This window comes from Crotalus tigris, unplaced genomic scaffold, assembly GCF_016545835.1.
Source record: "Crotalus tigris isolate CLP2741 ecotype Arizona unplaced genomic scaffold, ASM1654583v1 scf7180000017614.5298720, whole genome shotgun sequence".
Classification (NCBI taxonomy): Eukaryota; Metazoa; Chordata; class Lepidosauria; order Squamata; family Viperidae; genus Crotalus; species Crotalus tigris.
This window is the reverse complement of record NW_024096513.1, coordinates 546,752-564,646: the sequence shown is the minus strand read 5'-3', so window position 1 is coordinate 564,646 and position 17,895 is coordinate 546,752. Positions and strand designations below refer to the sequence as shown.

At 39.6% G+C, this 17,895-nt stretch overlaps 1 protein-coding gene across 1 annotated transcript; it reads right to left on the bottom strand.

Moving 5' to 3' along the window:
• Window positions 1-1,758: 1,758 nt before the first annotated feature.
• Window positions 1,759-8,971, bottom strand: LOC120300555 (vomeronasal type-2 receptor 26-like). Its single transcript, XM_039326751.1, has 6 exons — window positions 8,892-8,971; window positions 8,115-8,406; window positions 7,074-7,934; window positions 5,917-6,144; window positions 5,190-5,316; window positions 1,759-2,660 (listed from the first exon to the last, which is right to left on the bottom strand). The coding sequence occupies exons 1-6, from the start codon at window positions 8,969-8,971 to the stop codon at window positions 1,759-1,761; spliced, it is 2,490 nt and encodes an 829-aa protein (XP_039182685.1).
• Window positions 8,972-17,895: the final 8,924 nt, after the last annotated feature.

Sequence of the window (17,895 nt, the reverse complement as noted above, 5' to 3'; positions counted from 1 at the left end):
ATTGGACAGCCATTTGTCTGAAATAGTATAGGGTTTCCTGCCTGAGCAGGGGGTTGGACTAGATGATCTTCAAGGTCACTTCCAAATTTATTATTACAATTACTATTACTATTATTTTTGCTTTGTTGTTGTTGTTGTTGTTGTTGTTCTTATTATTATTATTATTATTATTATTATTATTAAAAATGCAATCAATACTGTTTCTCTCCATACATTGGCCTCATTCCTGACTGAAAATGATCAAGGTAATATGCTTCATCCAAGGCTTTTTGAACCATTGGTGAAAGCAATGCTCAAACCTTTTCCTCCTTTAAAGAACAAATATTTTCTACCTAATACAGCCCATGAAATTATTTACAATTGTAACATCTATTGAGATCCCATTTTTTTACAGGCATTCTCTATGATAAAAGTTTTAATATTCTCAAGTACTTATGTCATGGTTCCATCTCATGAAACTCTTCAAAAGAACTTTGAGGCATTGTTTTCCTTAAAGAATATTTTATTTGAGAAACAAAGTATTGGCACTACATAGTTAAAACCAAAAACTGAATTTCCTGCCCTGGGCACAAAGTAGCAAAGCACAATTCCCTCCTCCAATTAACAGTCATAAATCATATTCCCCAATTAGCTTGAAGCATGGGCTTTCTCCCCAGCTCACCAGCCCGCCAAATCTTTATCAACCCTTTGCGCAATAACCTTGGATTCCCATGGCTGAGTTATTATTGTTACGACTAGCTGGATTCTCATCCACATTCCCCCTCCCAACATCAACTAACTTTAAAGCAAAAGAGGAAAATGGCTGCATTTCCATCTGTTGTCAAAGCAAGAATATCCGATACTAGCAGTGTTGACAACTAAATTCACATATCTATGTGAATGACCCTGTAATCCCTTCATTCGGGGTGGAGTCAGGATGACTGAATGGATATTCAGAATACTACAGAATATTCTCATAGGGTGAGAATGATTCCATATCAGAGATAAAAAGGAATCTGATCTTCTCTTTTTTAATAGGGGAGATTCATGTTATGCAAATTCTATCTATAATAAATCCATATAATGCTTCCACAGTTTCCATATGAAGTACCTGACTACTGGATTTGATCTATTATGATTCAATAAATATTAAAAGAGATTACTGAAAACTATTAAGGAAAGGAAGAGATGGAGAGCATGTACCCTTGTAAAAAGGAAGCGGAAAAACTAAAAGAAAATTCTTAATAGTTCAACATATATGACATATTTTTATCTCTCATCCTGACTCAAAAAGAAAATTATCAAGTTAGATGGAGTAAAATCCTTGGAATAATTATTCACGATGATAAATGTATTAATTTTATTAAAGCATGTGCTTTCTTATAATAAATAATAACATAAAAAATAAAAAGAACAAACTTAGAGCAAAAATTGTGTTCCTATACATTTTCTTCATTATAAAAGAAATATGTTTATTGACCTAGTGAAACTAGAATTCACACATTTGAATTTTCCCTTTTTAAAAAAAAATTGCTAATAGAAATCAGGTTTTCTATGGTTTACCTGAAAACATATAAGTATTCCCCAATAGGTTCTGTAAGCCTTCTTTGAAAGTTGTGGGGAAAAACCATAATTTGACAGAGTTTTTCATAAATTCAGGTATCAGAGCTACAAGTAAATCAAAATGCTAAACAATCTCTTCACACCTATAAGAATATATTTAAAAGATTGCATTTTTACATTTCTCCTCTCAACTTAAAAACATGATCACAAAGGCTTTTAAATATGTCTTCTTATCAGTTGATCCCTGTTGTTTAAATGAGGTCTAAATATAATAATGTAACATTTGTGGAAAAAGATGCATCCTAGAAGCCCAGCACTAGAGGACAAAATGGAGAAGATCTCCACAGCCACCATGGCTTTTCCTCTGGTGCTCAGGTAGGTTGGAACAAAGGAGATCCACACACTGCAGAAAGCCAACATGCTGAAGGTGATGAATTTGGCTTCATTAAAGCTGTCAGGCAGCTTACGAGCCTGGAAAGCCACAATGAAGCTGGCAAGTGAAAGGAGAGCCATATAGCTCAGAACACAATAAAACATAACAACTGAGCCTTCGTTGCATTGTAGAACCATTTCGTCAGTTGTTGAGTGCATGTCTAATTCTGGGAATGGGGGAGAGGTGGAAAACCAAACAATACAGATGCTTGCTTGGAGTAGAGAGCAGAGAAGGACAATAGAAACAGCCAGTCTTTTCCCCACCCATGTCCTTATCTGAGATCCTGGCTTGGTGGCCTTGAAGGCAAGAGAAACAAGGATGGTTTTGGCCAACACACAAGAGATGGACAATGAGAAGGTGAGACCAAATGCAGACTGTCTGAGGAGACAGGTGATTCTCCCAGGTTGTCCAATAAAGAGCAAAGAGCAGAAGAAGCAAAGGAGAAGGGAGATGAGGAGAGTGTAGGTGAGATCCCGATTGTTGGCTTTGATGATAGGACTGTCTTTGTGCTTAATAAATATTCCCAACACCCATATTGTAGTGAGGAAAAATAAAGTAGCAACAGTGGCTAAACTGAGTCCTAAAGGTTCTTCATAAGACAAGAAGCTAATTGTTTTCATGATGCATCCATCTTTCTTATGGTTTGCATATTGATCATCAGGACATTGAAAGCAAGCAACAGTATCTAAAAGGGAAAAAAATGGCAAGGCAGATTCATAAGAATGATAATTATTAATTTTCACATTTATCCACACCTTGATGTTTATGTCCTTGGTACAAATGATACAATCTACAATATGAAAATTCATTTGAACATCTCTCTAGGTATATTTTGTGTGTTCTGGTATTAATTCAAACATTGCTTTTATTATACACAAGGAAATTTCACAAACTGCATGAAAATCCATTTTATCTTGATTTGCTTTCTTATGATAAAGAAGTGCTCCAATAAAGATTCATGAATACCTGAAGTGATCATTTTCGTATTTGAAACCATATTGACTTATTGAATATTGAACCATATTCAAACTATGGTACATAAGTGTGATAGTTTCACTAAATTCAAAATGAAAGAGGAAAGATAATGTTTGAAGGAGGAAATTGTAAAAAGTTTAGTAATTACATATTTCAAGGGAAATGAATAAAGGAAAAAGGATTTCTGTTTCTGTAACAGAAGTATATATCCTTTTTTTATTTAATATCACTATTTTTGTTTTCTTTCTATGTTTCTTTTAATATTTCATTTCTTGTGTTTAACTCCATAAAAGAATATTGGAATCAGTCTGCATTACATATAAAATACTTAGATATTACATATCCAAGAGAGCTACATACTGTAGAGAAAATATGAATAAGTATTTCTCAAAGAAGCAAAACTGTGCACAAATGGATGGATGGATGGATGGATAAATTAATAAATAAACAAATAACTAAGTAATGTTTCTGAATCTCTACTATGATGCTTGTTTGGTTATAAAGCTGAAAACATTCCAGGATTTGTTTAATTAATTAATTGAAACATTGTTGTGATTGTGATCATCACTTGTAATTCTATTGTAAGAATTTATAATTTTTCATGTAGTAATGAATTTAATTTTTTTGTCCAATTCAGTTTCTAAAAAAAAAAAAATCCTTATCCATGAAAAACCAGACAATTTAATTAGCTGAAAGTGTTCAGCACACTAGACCAGACATGTCAAACAGGGGCCAGATGTGGCCCGCGAAGTGGTTTCATGTGGCCCATGAAGCCATCCTGGAAACAGTGAGGGAATGGCCCCCTCTGCCTTGGCTGGGAGCCAATGTACAATTTTGTGGTGGCCATCTATGCTGAAACGCATTCAGTCTTAGCTCCACAAGGCCATCTCGAAACAGCGAGGAACCAGCCCCTGCCGCATCGGCCCCACCCCCTGGGTGCATGCTGGGTAGGTGTCACCCTTTGTGAGGAATGAAGAAATGCACCATTGCCTGGAAGTGGCCAGTAAATGGCCCTTGCCTACTTCACATATCCGGCTTGATGGGCTCCGGGGGAGGGGTTTTGGCAGGCAGCGGGGCACTCTCCTCACAGCACCAAGAGCTGAACCAAGGCGCGAATATGATAAGTGCAATGCTGCCTAGCCCCCAGCCTGCCCAGTTTAAGCAGACAGCAAGGTGCAAAGCTAACGAGCTTTGCACTGCCCAGCTCAACCTCTCAGCACTGTGATATAGAGTGCCCCGCTGCCTCCTGAAACTGGGCAGGCTGGGGGCTGGGCGGCATTGCACAGGTAATGTTGACTCTCATGCTGCTCATGGTATCCCCTCTCCCAGAGCCCACCAAACCAGATATGTGAAGTAGGTGAGGGCCATGTACTGGCCACTTCCAAGTGATGGTGCATTTCTTCATTCCTCATGAAGGGTGACACCTCCCCAGCTACGTTTCTTGCCTGTTTTTCTCCCTCCCTCATCTCAAATATTTTCTCCCCACTCTGTACTTAGGAAGGAAGGAAGGAAAGAAGGAGAGGGAGGGTCTGAGGGAAGTCCTGCCTTAGTCCTGCCCTGCTGCCCTTTCCTCATCCCCTTTCCCCATCCCCTTGCTCCCTCCTCCTGGCCTATCCTGGGGGTCTCCCATCCTATTGCTAAGGAAGCTTTGGATACAAAGCCAGGTCTCCTCCCATGAAGAGGGAATGGGTCTCCCTCTGACTTTGCCCTCGTACCCATCATGAGCAACCTGGCTAAGGAGAGCAAGCACAGCACCAGCACCTTGAGGAGGAGATAAGTGCAGCTGGGCACCCCCTTGGGGAAGTGGGGCTGGTCTTGGTGCTGCAGATGCTTGAGGGCCAGGCTGGGCGTTTGACCTCTGCTGCCCAGAACTCCAGGCACCCCACACCACCATCCAGCCTCCCACATGGCCTGAGAGGAACAGTGAGGCTCCTCCAGTGGACCATGCCTTGGCACTTACCCTGGTCCCACCCTCTTCTGCCAGAGACCCTCAAATCTGTCCCACTCCTGCCCAGGCCCCCACAGGCACCCTTGACGCGAACGATGTAGAGCTAGCCACGCCCACCCAGTAGGCCACACCCGCTCCATCCATGCTCACCCAGTAGGCTGCACCCACCGTAGCCACACACTCCTGGCCCCCGAAGGGCAACTGCAATGCTGATGAGGCCCTCAATGAAATTGAGTTTGAAACCCCTGCACTAGACAGTATAACAAAAAATTGAATGATTTGTTAACTTACCCCTCTCTTTAGAGATTTTCCCCTCTGGACATTCAACACAATCATAACAACAGAATTTCTTTCCTTCATTCTTCCTCTTTTGATAACCAGGGTGACAATGTTCATTACATAGAGAAATGGGAAGCACCTAGTTATCAGTATTAAAATGTTGGAAGATGAGGGATTATTGCTTTGGAGAAAATTCAGTTGTTAGACTGAAGATGAAATGTGCTACTACATTAAAGAGAAAAGTCCCATCTAAAGGTTGTAAAATGAGAACTTGATTGAATTTGATGATTTATTTCAAACACAATTAAGTATGTTTCAGTTTGCACTCTGATTTGATTTTGTGAGCACAACTGATCTGAATTTCCAATTTTTGTCATGTTGAAATTCTCATATCAATTTAATTAAAGTTTTATTAATTCAAATCATCAAATTGACCAGAAACATTGAGTCAAGCCGTCACTGATTTGAACACACATTTCATAAAGCTTCACTCAACTATAATAATATAGTCCCTTAAAAGCATGTTTTTTTCTTTCTCATTTACATTTCAATATATGAGGGAAGTCTAATAAATATTGTGCACAATACCAGATAGTGTTAACCTTTAATAATTAAAGAAGAAAAAATGTCATTTCTTAATCTGGTTATCTTCATGGGTTGCCAAGAAGGATAAAAGTAAACATGCCAATCTAATGAGTCCATATTTGAATGATCATACAAAATATTGTTGAAAGCATACCTGGTTAAATGATCTATGCCAAACAATCATATCCTCATTAATAACTAATTCCTTTCCTTTTAGAGCATCAGGATCCACTTTTCCAATCTTGCGTCTCTGGAAAGTGGAATTGGGAAAGACAACAATGTTTATGATATCAAATCCACCTTCCATCTTCTTTTGATCATAAAAAGTCAATGTTTCTCCAAGAGAATTGTTGAATTTCATGCGTTTCAGAAATTGGTGGAGCTATATGATTGGGAATAATAAAACAGGTAAATAAAAAAATAGAAATGTATGAGCAAATGTATCATAGTAGTACTATACTTTTTAGTGAGAAACTCTGAAAACATGCAAGTCCATTTCTTCAGCCTCTTGAGAACTTGTTTGCTATCCTCTGCATATGTGGATAACAAGAAGAATCTGATATTTCCCTTTAAACAATAGTCAAATGAAATTTAAAGTGTATTTCTATCCATACATATCTTTTAGATATGTTTCAGAGCCACGGGTTGCTGACCCATGGTTTAGTCTAATGAAGAGAAGGACAAGGGATGACATGAAAGCTGTGTTCCAATATCTCAGGGGCTGCCACATAGAAGAGGGAGTCAAGCTATTCTCCAAAGCACCTGGAGGCAGAACAAGAAGAAATGGACGGAAACTAACCAAAGAGAGAAACAACCTAGAACTAAGGAGAAATTAGGGTTAGAACAATTAATCAGTGGAACAACCTAACTCCAGCAGCTGTAAATGCTCCAACACTGGACATTTTTAAGAAGAGACTGGACAGACATTTGGGTTGGACTAGATGACCTCCTTACTACTCACATATACCCTGAGAGATATAGCCTGTAAAATTCTAAGTAGTGGCTATTCTAACTCTCTTCCACTGTCTCCTCAGAATTTGAGGGTGTGCTGCCCCTTCTCTCCCACACAAACAGTTTCTAAAATGTGTTCCCTCCATCCAAAAAAACTGCCATTTCATCATATCAGCTCCCCTCTACACACACCATTTCATACAATTACATGAATGGAAATAAAGTTATGAAAATAAATATCATCAATAGACAAATGTTCAAATCCATTTTAGTAGCTACCACTTCCCTGTTGGAATCATACACCCTAACTATGTACTTTGCTATTATCTAGTACAAAATACTTGTAGATCAAAAATTCACCTGCCATGGTTGTGAATCTTCATATTCTGATAATTTGTGCCTCAAAAAATGCCTGCGATTAGATCGAAGTAAGAAGAGAGCATGTAAAGCTTGAGCCAATACAGAGGCAGCGTTATAGATACTATAGCTGTGCCCAGACATCTCTACCTCAAAAAGAGCCCCAGGAATGTCCTCTAGCCTCTCCTGTCCAGTACAAAAGGGATTGACCAGTTTAGTCAAAGAAGGGGATGGTAATGAACAATCAAATACTTGTTCCCAGAAAAGTGGAAAAAATCCATCTCCTTGAATCCAAGGAGGTTTTATGAACTTCAAGAATTCCTTGAATCCTGGAATTTCTTTTGAGTGAATTGTAAAGCAAATGGCACCATCGAAGAACTGTCGATCCCATTTTTTATTCATTCCTGTTAATATATAATCTATCTGGGCCGTCATGATCCATACCTTTCCCAAGGAACTCTGTTCATGTCCAGGATCACAGAAGAATATAGTATTAGTCAGCCATGCAATTGTCAAAGATTCTCCACAGATGATAAAGGTATTGATCTTCTCATCAATTATGTGTTTATAAATAGTTTTCCCTTTTTCGACCATTTGAAAAATCTTGTCCCAATAGGTTAAAAATGGGATTCTTTCCACACAAGCAGAGCAGATTCCATGCTGGGAAAAGAGGGACTCCATGCTTTGCAGAAAATGGTCTCCTTGACTGTTATCAATAGCAAGGAGCCCAACCCATCTCCACCCAAAATGTTGAAGCAGTCGGATAATCCCAATGTACTGTGAGGACTCATTTGGAACCATGGAGTAGTAGAATGGAATCTCAGTGCTATGAACATCTTGTGGGGTAAATGACCCATATGTGAGCTAAAAGAAACACATATTATGGAAATAGATCATCATCAATATCCTTTTCTTCATATTTTCCAACAAATTTGGTCAGATTGTTGAGTAATGTGGCCAGAGAATAAGGATGTTTTAATAAGCCCAGTATGGAAAAAAGAAAAGATGGGGGAATTTTCAGTCTTCTCTTCCCAAAGATCCTACCTGTGGAATCTTGTAAAACTTTACCAGATCTGCGATATAGGAGGAAGTTCCAAAGCTGAGCCCTCCTATGATAGAAATGAGATTTCTCCTGGTGTCACATTTATAGTTGGGGACAAATCTCTCTGATCTGAAGAGCAAGTCCAGGGTGGTCCGATAGGTCATTATTGCATTGTAGTAGCTATCATGAATATAGAAGCCAAGAGTGACATTGGACAAGATTTCTGGATTCTCATTCATCTTCCTCACAGCAAAGACCAAGGAAAGGATATGTTGGTAAAATTTTGTTAGCACACTGAAAACAGGATAAATTTATGTGTATCATTAAATATTTCCTTATTATTTTCCTGGAAACCCAGAGAGGTGCTTTACCCCTTATATGGAATGACCAGTCCAGCTCTATTACTAATTCTACTGCACTGAACTAATTCTTGTGATTTCTATTGTTTGCATGATAGAATCAATATCCCTTAAAACAGGGATCCCTAATCCCCAGTCCATGGACCGTTACTGGGCCACAGCATGCTAGCAACTGGGCTGCACAAAGAAGCAAAGCCCCATCTGCGGGATGCAGGCAGCACACAAAACCACACCCCCTATGGTCCATGAAAAAAAAACTCTCTCTATGTAACTGGTCCCTGGTGCCCAAAAGGTTAGAGACCTCTGCTTTAAAAAACTTCCCCACATAATATAGATAAAAAAAATATCTACCTTTCTCTTCATTCATTGCAATACCGCTAACTAAAGATGACACAAAGGTGAATGATAAGAATTGCTTACTCTGGATTTTCAAAAAACTCCTGAGAGGGATGCTGCTGAAATGAAACTTGATTAAATTGGTAGTTAGCCATAGATACCATCTCACCAATGACAAGGTCCCCTTCCTGGTACCATTCATTTGGAATAGGTATGGGTTCACCTGTATGACACGGCAGCGACCTCACTCTGAAGAGTGGAAATAGGAGAAGAAAGAACATTGGGACAGCAAATGCTCTTTCAATATAGAAGTTCCTCCATCAGCAGCTTGCCATGTTAGTCTGCATTTCATCAGCCTCAGAATTTATATTAAGAAGAAGTCTGAAGCCTAACTTATAGCTCTGATTCTGCTTGCATATAGTGCTAATACTCAAAAAGGTCTGAATGGCAATGTGGAGTTTCAGCAATAGAACTTCATTTGGGGTAGTTGAAATGACAGATTTCATCTGTCTGTCTTCTACTCTCCAACCTGCATGGGACAGTCTTTTCTTAATATATTTGTTCATTTCTCTAATGTCTTCTACAGGTGTTTACAGTTTTGATGAAGGAAACAAATTATTATCATTGGAATAATTCCAGTGGGGAAATAATCATGTCTTCAGTATTTCCTCTAGCATTATTAGTTTTTTATTTTTTAAAAAAAGATTGTTGATTTTGAACAACGAATGAAGAGAAAGACTAGGGATGACATAATAGCAGTGTTGCCACAATGAAGATGGCAAGAAGTCAAGCTATTCTCCAAAGCACCTGAAGGAAGGAGAAGAAGCAATGAATGGAAATTAATTAAGGAGAGGAGCAATCTAGAACTAAGGAGAAATTTCCTGCCAGTTAGAACAATTAACCAGTGGAACAACTTGTCTCCAGAAGTTGTGAATGCTCCAACACTGGAAATTTTTAAGAAGAGACTGGACAGCAATTTGTCTAAAATTGCATAGGTTTCCTGCCTGAGCAGGGGGTTGGACTAGAAGACCTCCCAGATCCCTTCCAATTATTATTATTATTATTATTATTATTATTATTATTATTATTATTATTATTGTTGTTGTTGTTGTTGTTGTTGTTGTTATTGTTATTGTTATTATTATTATTATTATTATTATTATTATTATTATTATTATTATTATTATTATTATTTTAGTATGTCCATATTTCTTTTCTCTTTGTGGATTAATAATTGGGGAAGTTCAGCTGTGAACTCCAATTCATCTTAAAGAATATTAATGAATATTCTTTGAATATTAAATATTAATATGATATGTTAATTAATATTAACATTAAAACTTGGCCATTTTCATTTTTCAACCCTGTTAGCATAAAGTCCACAATAACAAACGTGGAAGCACATACAGAAAATACATTTCACTGGTAAAATGGAGGAATTATTAGTATTACTTTTGAGGTCTTGTTACATTGTTATATGAATAATCCAACAGATCAATTAGAATCTGCAGAATCTGATCCATGTATCTAGAAAGTATATGTAGTTCATGCAGGGCAATTGATTTGAGTGGATTTGATACCCAGTGCCTGCATTCAGAATGCATCAAACCCATCATATGGCCATGAGGCTTCTCAGCTTGCAAGACATCAGCTTGAAGGTTACCTAATTTCCATTCTCATGTCAGACTTCTCCATGACTCTGAATGTCATAGGTCTATCAAAATGTGACATCACACAGGTTCAAGAAAAGATATTATAATAAACTGGGAATTAAGTTGAATACCACATGTTAATTAAACAGCCTGTTCATCCAACACTAAAAGAAACTGAAATTGAGTAGGAATTAATTATTAATTGTTTTATCTAGGAAGTTATACTAGATAAGAGCCATGATCGTGCAGTGATTAGAATGCAGTATTGCAGGTTAACTCTGCCTACTGCCAGGAGTTTGATCCTGACCGGCTCAAAATTGACTCAGCCTTCCATCCTTCCGAAGTCAGTAAAATGAGGACCCAGATTGCTGGGGGCAATAAACTGATTCTATAAACCAGGGCTTTTCAGCCAGAGGTATGGATACCACCTGTGGTACATTGGCACCTGGCAGATGGTACGCGACCATCCTAGAAAAGTAGTGGGGGAGGGGAATGAACTGAACCGGTGGCAGCACCCCACAAGCCTGAGCGAGAGATGTCTGGAGCTGCAGGGCTGTCAGGACTCAGCGGAAGCGCCAGGATCAGTGCCGCTTTCCAGCTGATCAGCACTTCTTCAGGGCTGTCATGGCTCAGTGGAAGCGCCAGGATCAGCGTCATGCTCCAGCTGGAGCTCGGTGCTGATCTTGGTGCTTCTGCTGAGCCCTGAAGAAGCACCAATCAGCTGGAATGTTGCAGCATCTCCAGGGTCTTGCGATTTACATTCAGATGCTTGGCAACTGATTCATAATTATGATGGTCACAGTGTCCCAAGGTCATGTGAAATGAACAAAACCTGCTGCAACCACTCAGCAGATGGAGGTAATAAAAACCAAACACTCCCCACCCCACTCCCGCTGCCAATCCTCAACAGAAATGCTCACAACAATGAAAACCTTGGACAGGAGGAAGAGCGCCTCTGGGTGGGCAGGCAGGTGTCTTGCTCGGCTGTGGCATAGGGTGCACTTTTTTCAGTGCAACTGTAACTTCGAACAGTCACTAAGTGAACTGTTTTAAGTTGAGGACTACCTGTACTTTTTCACCTTATCACTTTTTCCGTTTTTTTTTTTTTTTTTTTTTTTTGGTCATCAAGTTTTTGACACCTTGCAAGGCAACTGGTGGTACTCGGATATTGCCATATCCTAAAAGTGGTGCAATGAGTGAAAAGGTTGAAAAGCCCTGTTCTAGGCTACATTTGGCTGGGAACAAGAAGATGTAGAAGGCTAACAATTCATTTCATCTGTCATTTGACTATGGCTCAATCAGAAGTATATCTACCCCCAAATGCAGTGTGTAGCAAACAGCTTCTCAAGAGGCTGGAGAAATAGATTTCCTACATTTTATGAATTTCTCCCTCAAAAACACACTACAATTAGGGCAAAAATCATCAACATCCTTCTTTTCTTCATTTTTCTTTCTTTCTTTTTATTCCCAATCATATAGCTCCACCAATTTCTTAAAGGCATGAAATTCAATAATTCTCTTGAAGACAGTTTGACTTTTTATGATCAAAAGAAGATGGAAGGTGGATTTGACATCATAAATATTGTTGTCTTTCCCAATTCCACTTTCCAGAGACACAAGGTTGGAAAAGTGGATCCTGATGCTCTGAATGGAAAAGAATTAGTCATTAATGAGGATATGATTGTTTGACATAGATCATTTAACCAGGTATTGTTTCAAGGAGAGTTTGTATGACCATTCTCATATGGATTCTTTTGGCTTGGAAAATTACCATTCTCCTTCTAGGCAGATCCTGAGGAATAACCAGATTAAAAAATGACATTTCCCCACTTTAAATGTAGAAAACTAATTTAACTACTGTAATATTGCGCACATTATTAGAGTTCCCCAAATAATGAACTTAAAATGTGAAAGAAAATAAATACATTTAGGTGACTATATTTCCTTGGTTGATGTGATTTAAAACAAATTTTATTGGTTCAATTCATCTGATCAAACAAATGAATTGAATTAAATTATAAAATGGGAAATCCAGGCCAAGTGTGCTCAAAAATTCAAATTGCAGATTTAAAATATACCTAAGTTTGATTTGAAATGCTTTCTCAAATCCTATTTATATCTTGACCCTTTTATACATATTATGGATAGGACTTTTCTTTTTATTGTTAACAGTGCTGCAGATTTAATTTATGGTGTAACAACTGATTTTTATTCAAAACAATAAATCCTCATTTTCCAACATTATTAAATTAAAAACTAGGTGCTTCCTATCTCTCTATGCAATGAATATTTTCACCCTGGTTTTCAGAAAAGGAAGGATGAATGGAAAAAATTCTGCTGTTATGATTGTGTTCCGTGCCCAAAGGGGAAAATCTCAAATAAGATTGGTATGTTAAAAACTTCTCTGATTTTGTTGTTATAGAGATGATGTTGAAAAACCAGCCAGATGCCATTACAAACAAGTACATCATGTGGGTATTTTTGTGAATGTATTCTGCAGCATGATTTCAACTAATTAGTTTTAGGTTGTATTTGGAAATTGCAAACATAAAAAATGAAGTTTTAAAAGAAATATATATATACATTGATTTTTCTTGCTTTGTCATCCTTGCACTCTAACATTGATTTTTCTTGCTTTGACAAAGCAAGAAAAATCAATGTTAGAGTGCAAAAAAGAGAGGGCGGAACAGGCAAGGTTGTCACAGGCAATCAGAAAGAGTGGCCCTGTCACGAGGGCAATGAGTAGGCAATTGGATCAGCAAGGGGATAAAAAGAACTTCCCACCCCCTAAGCCCCACTCTGAGGACGCTGGCAGAGGACCAGCGAAAGCTAAGTTGTTTTAATTTTTGTATATAACTGTTTTTATTGTTTTAAATGTGGTTTTAACAATAAATAACTGGAGTATACTCTTCCCGGAGATCGAAGATTGCATCATTGAACAAATTATATATATATATATATATATATATATGTAGGTCTTTGGTTGTTCGGGTTTTCTCCCACGTAAAATTGGAAGTGTCTTGGCGACATTTCGACGAAGTCCCATTCGTCATCTTCAGGCTGGTGTTTTCAGCTTCATGCTTCGAGCAGCAATGTGTGGTCTTAGCTGTTTCTTCCTTTTAACTGCCAGTGGGGGTATGAATTGATTGGGTGGGAGCTTGGCTGTGTTCTGATTGGGTGGAGGTGTGTTCTGATTGGTTAGGGGCGTGGCTGTGCTCTGATTGGCTGGGGGGTTGGCTGTGCTCTGATTGGCTGGGGGGTTGGCTATGCTCTGATTGGCTGGGGAAGTGTTCTGTTTGGTTGTGCTCAGGTTAGTCTGAGTTGCAGAGGGGTTTAAGATTTTGGGCTGCCTTGCTATTTTTTGGCTTCGTGTTTGTAGTCGTGCCTCATTTTCATGGAGGGTGTCAGTTTGCTTCATGTATGGATTGGAGGGCTTTAAAGTGGCTAATGATGCAGCTCTGGTCTGGCTTCTGGTTTGTGGTCGTGCCTCATCATCGGTGTGGCTTTGGGTTTGCTTTTTGCGTGGATGTGTGGTGGGGACATCCTGTGTGGTTTTTGTGAGTGTGGGTCTGGTATCATTTTTTGTATTAGGGAGTCGTTTGTCAATAAGGGCGGGTTTCCAAATGGCTGGTAGGCGGGAGGTATCATCTCGCTTGTTCATGCTGTGTGGGCGTTTTTCTATCTCGATGGCTTCTCTGATTATTCTGTTATTAAAATGTTCACTTTTGGCAATGGTTCTGGTATTTTTAAAGTCAATTTCGTGTCCTGTGGCTTTTAGGTGTTGGACCAGGGAAGATGTTGGTTCCTCTTTTTTGACTGAGTTCTTATGTTCTTCAATGCGTGCACTTATTCTTCTGTTGTTTGTCCGATGTATGTGGTGGGACAAGTGGTGCATGGGATTTCGTATACTCCTTGATTTTCTAATTCAATTTTATCTTTGGGGTTTCTAAGGATGGTGGATATTTTTCTGTTTGTGCAGAATGCTGTTTTGATTTTGTGTTTATGGAGGATCTTACTGATTCTGTCTGTGGTGCCTTTTATGTATGGGAGGAGGGCTTTGCCGTTTTCTTGTTCTTCATCTTGGATTTTAGTGGGGGTTTCTTTTTGGATTAGGTTTGTAATCTTATTTCTTTGGAATCCTACCAGCAGACAAGGGCAATACCACGGTGGTTATGAACACATCTGACTACCAAACCAAATTAACCAACCTACTCCAAGACTCCACATACAAACCCCTAAATACAGATCCCACCACCTACCTGGAAAAAACCACCAGATCCAAAATAAAAGCCTCCCCCATTAGCGAAGAGATCCAGCAAAGAATCATTCCCAGAGAGAAATCATCCAGATGCCCCAAACTCTATGGTCTCCCCAAGATACACAAGGAAGGAACCCCACTCAGACCTATAGTCAGCTCCATAGGCTCACCTCTACAAAACCTAGCCAAATTTCTCGCCAAACAACTACAGCCCTATGCAGAATCCATCACCTCACACGTAAAAAACTCATTCCAGTTTATAGAGATCATAAAGAAACAAAACTTACAGCCCAGCGACCTACTAGTGAGCTTCGATGTCATATCCCTCTTCACCCAAGTGCCTATCAAAGAAGCCTTGACAGCTATCCAAAACAAATATAACCCCCCCAACACATCTTAGATCTGACCAACCACTGCCTATCCAACACATACTTCATCTATAATGGACAAAAATACAAACAAACAGAAGGAGCACCCATGGGATCACCCCTCTCACCTGTCATTGCAAACCTCTACATGGAACACTTTGAAACCAAAGCTCTAGAAAAATCGAATCACAAACCCAAACTCTGGCTCAGATACGTAGACGACACCTTCATAATCTGGCCACGTGGGAAAGAAAAACTAGACAACTTCCTCACACACCTCAACAGCCTACACCCCAAAATACAGTTCACCATGGAAACAGAAGCTAACAACCAACTTCCCTTCCTGGATGTCTTAGTCTACAAGAAATCCAATGGCTCCCTAGGACACACCATATCTGCACGCTCTCTCACACCACCACCCAGCACAGATCAACTCTGTAGCCAAGACACTCATCTCCAGAACAAAACGCTTAGCTGACGAACAACACCTAAAAACCGAACTACACACTCTCACCAATGTACTAACATCCAATGGATTCCAAAGAAATAAGATTACAAACCTAATCCAAAAAGAAACCCCCACTAAAATCCAAGACGAAGAACAAGAAAACGGCAAAGCCCTCCTCCCATACATAAAAGGCACCACAGACAGAATCAGTAAGATCCTCCATAAACACAACATCAAAACAGCATTCTGCACAAACAGAAAAATATCCACCATCCTTAGAAACCCCAAAGATAAAATTGAATTAGAAAATCAAGGAGTATACGAAATCCATGCACCACTTGTCCCACCACATACATCGGACAAACCAACAGAAGAATAAGTGCACGCATTGAAGAACATAAGAACTCAGTCAAAAAAGAGGAACCAACATCTTCCCTGGTCCAACACCTTAAAGCCACAGGACATGAAATTGACTTTAAAAATACCAGAACCATTGCCAAAAGTGAACATTTTAATAACAGAATAATCAGAGAAGCCATCGAGATAGAAAAACGCCCACACAGCATGAACAAGCGAGATGATACCTCCCGCCTACCAGCCATTTGGAAACCCGCCCTTATTGACAAACGACTCCCTAATACAAAAAATGATACCAGACCCACACTCACAAAAACCACACAGGATGTCACCACCACACATCCACGCAAAAAGCAAACCCAAAGCCACATCGATGATGAGGCACGACCACAAACCAGAAGCCAGACCAGAGCTGCATCATTAGCCACTTTAAAGCCCTCCAATCCATACATGAAGCAAACTGACACCCTCCATGAAAATGAGGCACGACCACAAACGCGAAGCCAAAAAATAGCAAGGCAGCCCAAAATCTTAAACCCCTCTGCAACTCAGACTAACCTGAGCACAACCAAACAGAACACTCCCCCAGCCAATCAGAGCACAGCCAACCCCCCAGCCAATCAGAGCACAGCCATGCCCCTAACCAATCAGAACACACCTCCACCCAATCAGAACACAGCCAAGCTCCCACCCAATCAGTTCATACCCCCACTGGCAGTTAAAAGGAAGAAACAGCTAAGACCACACATTGCTGCTCGAAGCACGAAGCTGAAAACACCAGCCTGAAGATGACGAATGGGACTTCGTCGAAACGTCGCCAAGACACTTCCAATTTTACGCGGGAGAAAACCCGAACAACCAAAGACCTACATACAAACACCCGCGAAAACCTCGGAAAACAAATATATATATATATATATAAAAAATGAACACCAGGGTAGTAAAACTATAAAAGTTTAATTAAAAAGCGCCAAGTTTTCGCCGTCCCTGCCGGCATCATCAGGGCTAGAACGCCAGAAAGTGTGAGAGTTTTTTATAGGCAAGTCAGAGTCTGCGCCCGGCTCCTCGATTTCGTCACCGGGCCTAATTGGTTCAACGTAAGACGGCTGAATGTAATCACAGCCAGGGACCGCCCCCCAAAAAACAAACAATCCATCAACCTGTCCCAGATTACCAGCATATCGCAGCCAACTCAGAACGACTTACAGGATTGCCCGGATGATAGTTGGATGGGAGGAGAAAGTACTAAAGTCAAAAGAGAAGGCTATCGCAAAAAGAACAGCCGAGCGGACGATGATTGGGAAAGGAAGGGGAAGTGTACGTTACCACTCAAACCTGATGGGGAGGATGGGTTGAGGAACAGAGATAATTTGAACTGCAGGGGAGTTATCCCACCCATCCCAGAATCGAAAGAAAGGAGGAGAGACGACAACACACACGTAACTAAGAGGAATAGGAAGAAACAAACCAATCAAGCGCAGTTGAATCAATTAGGCCCGGTGACGAGATCGAGGAGCCGGGCGCAGACTCTGACTTGCCTATAAAAAACTCTCACACTTTCTGGCATTCTAGCCCTGATGATGCCGGCAGGGACGGCAAAAGCTTGGCGCTTTTTAATTAAACTTTTATAGTTTTACTACCCTGGTGTTCATTTTATTTTTTGATATGAATACTAGTTAATAACACTAAAAATATGAACCCTGGGAATATTCATATCCAAAATAAAATGAACACCAAGGTATTGATTAAAACTATAAAAGTTTAATTTAAAAACCTGGAAGACGAACTTATGGTATCTTTTGATGTGGTCTCCTTATTCACCTCTATTCCGCAAAATCTTGCGATGTCAGTATTAAGAGACCGGTTGAATCAAGGAGAACAGGAACAACATCAGGACTCCCTCCAAACGGAAGACCTTATAAAACTGGTGGGAGTCTGCTTAAAGACCTACTTCACCTTTCAGGGCACTATATTTGAGCAGATCAAGGGAACACCAATGGGGTCT

Bases quoted from the DNA above. Each gene is read 5' to 3' on its own strand.
- LOC120300555 (XM_039326751.1), bottom strand. From the start codon at position 8,971: ATGGTATCTATGGCTAACTACCAATTTAATCAAGTTTCATTTCAGCAG. The intron at 8,407-8,891 runs GTAAGCAATTCT...TCCTGTTTTCAG, and splicing joins GAGTTTTTTGAAAATCCAGA to TGTGCTAACAAAATTTTACC. The intron at 5,317-5,916 runs GTATGCTTTCAA...ACTGATAACTAG, and splicing joins GGCATAGATCATTTAACCAG to GTGCTTCCCATTTCTCTATG.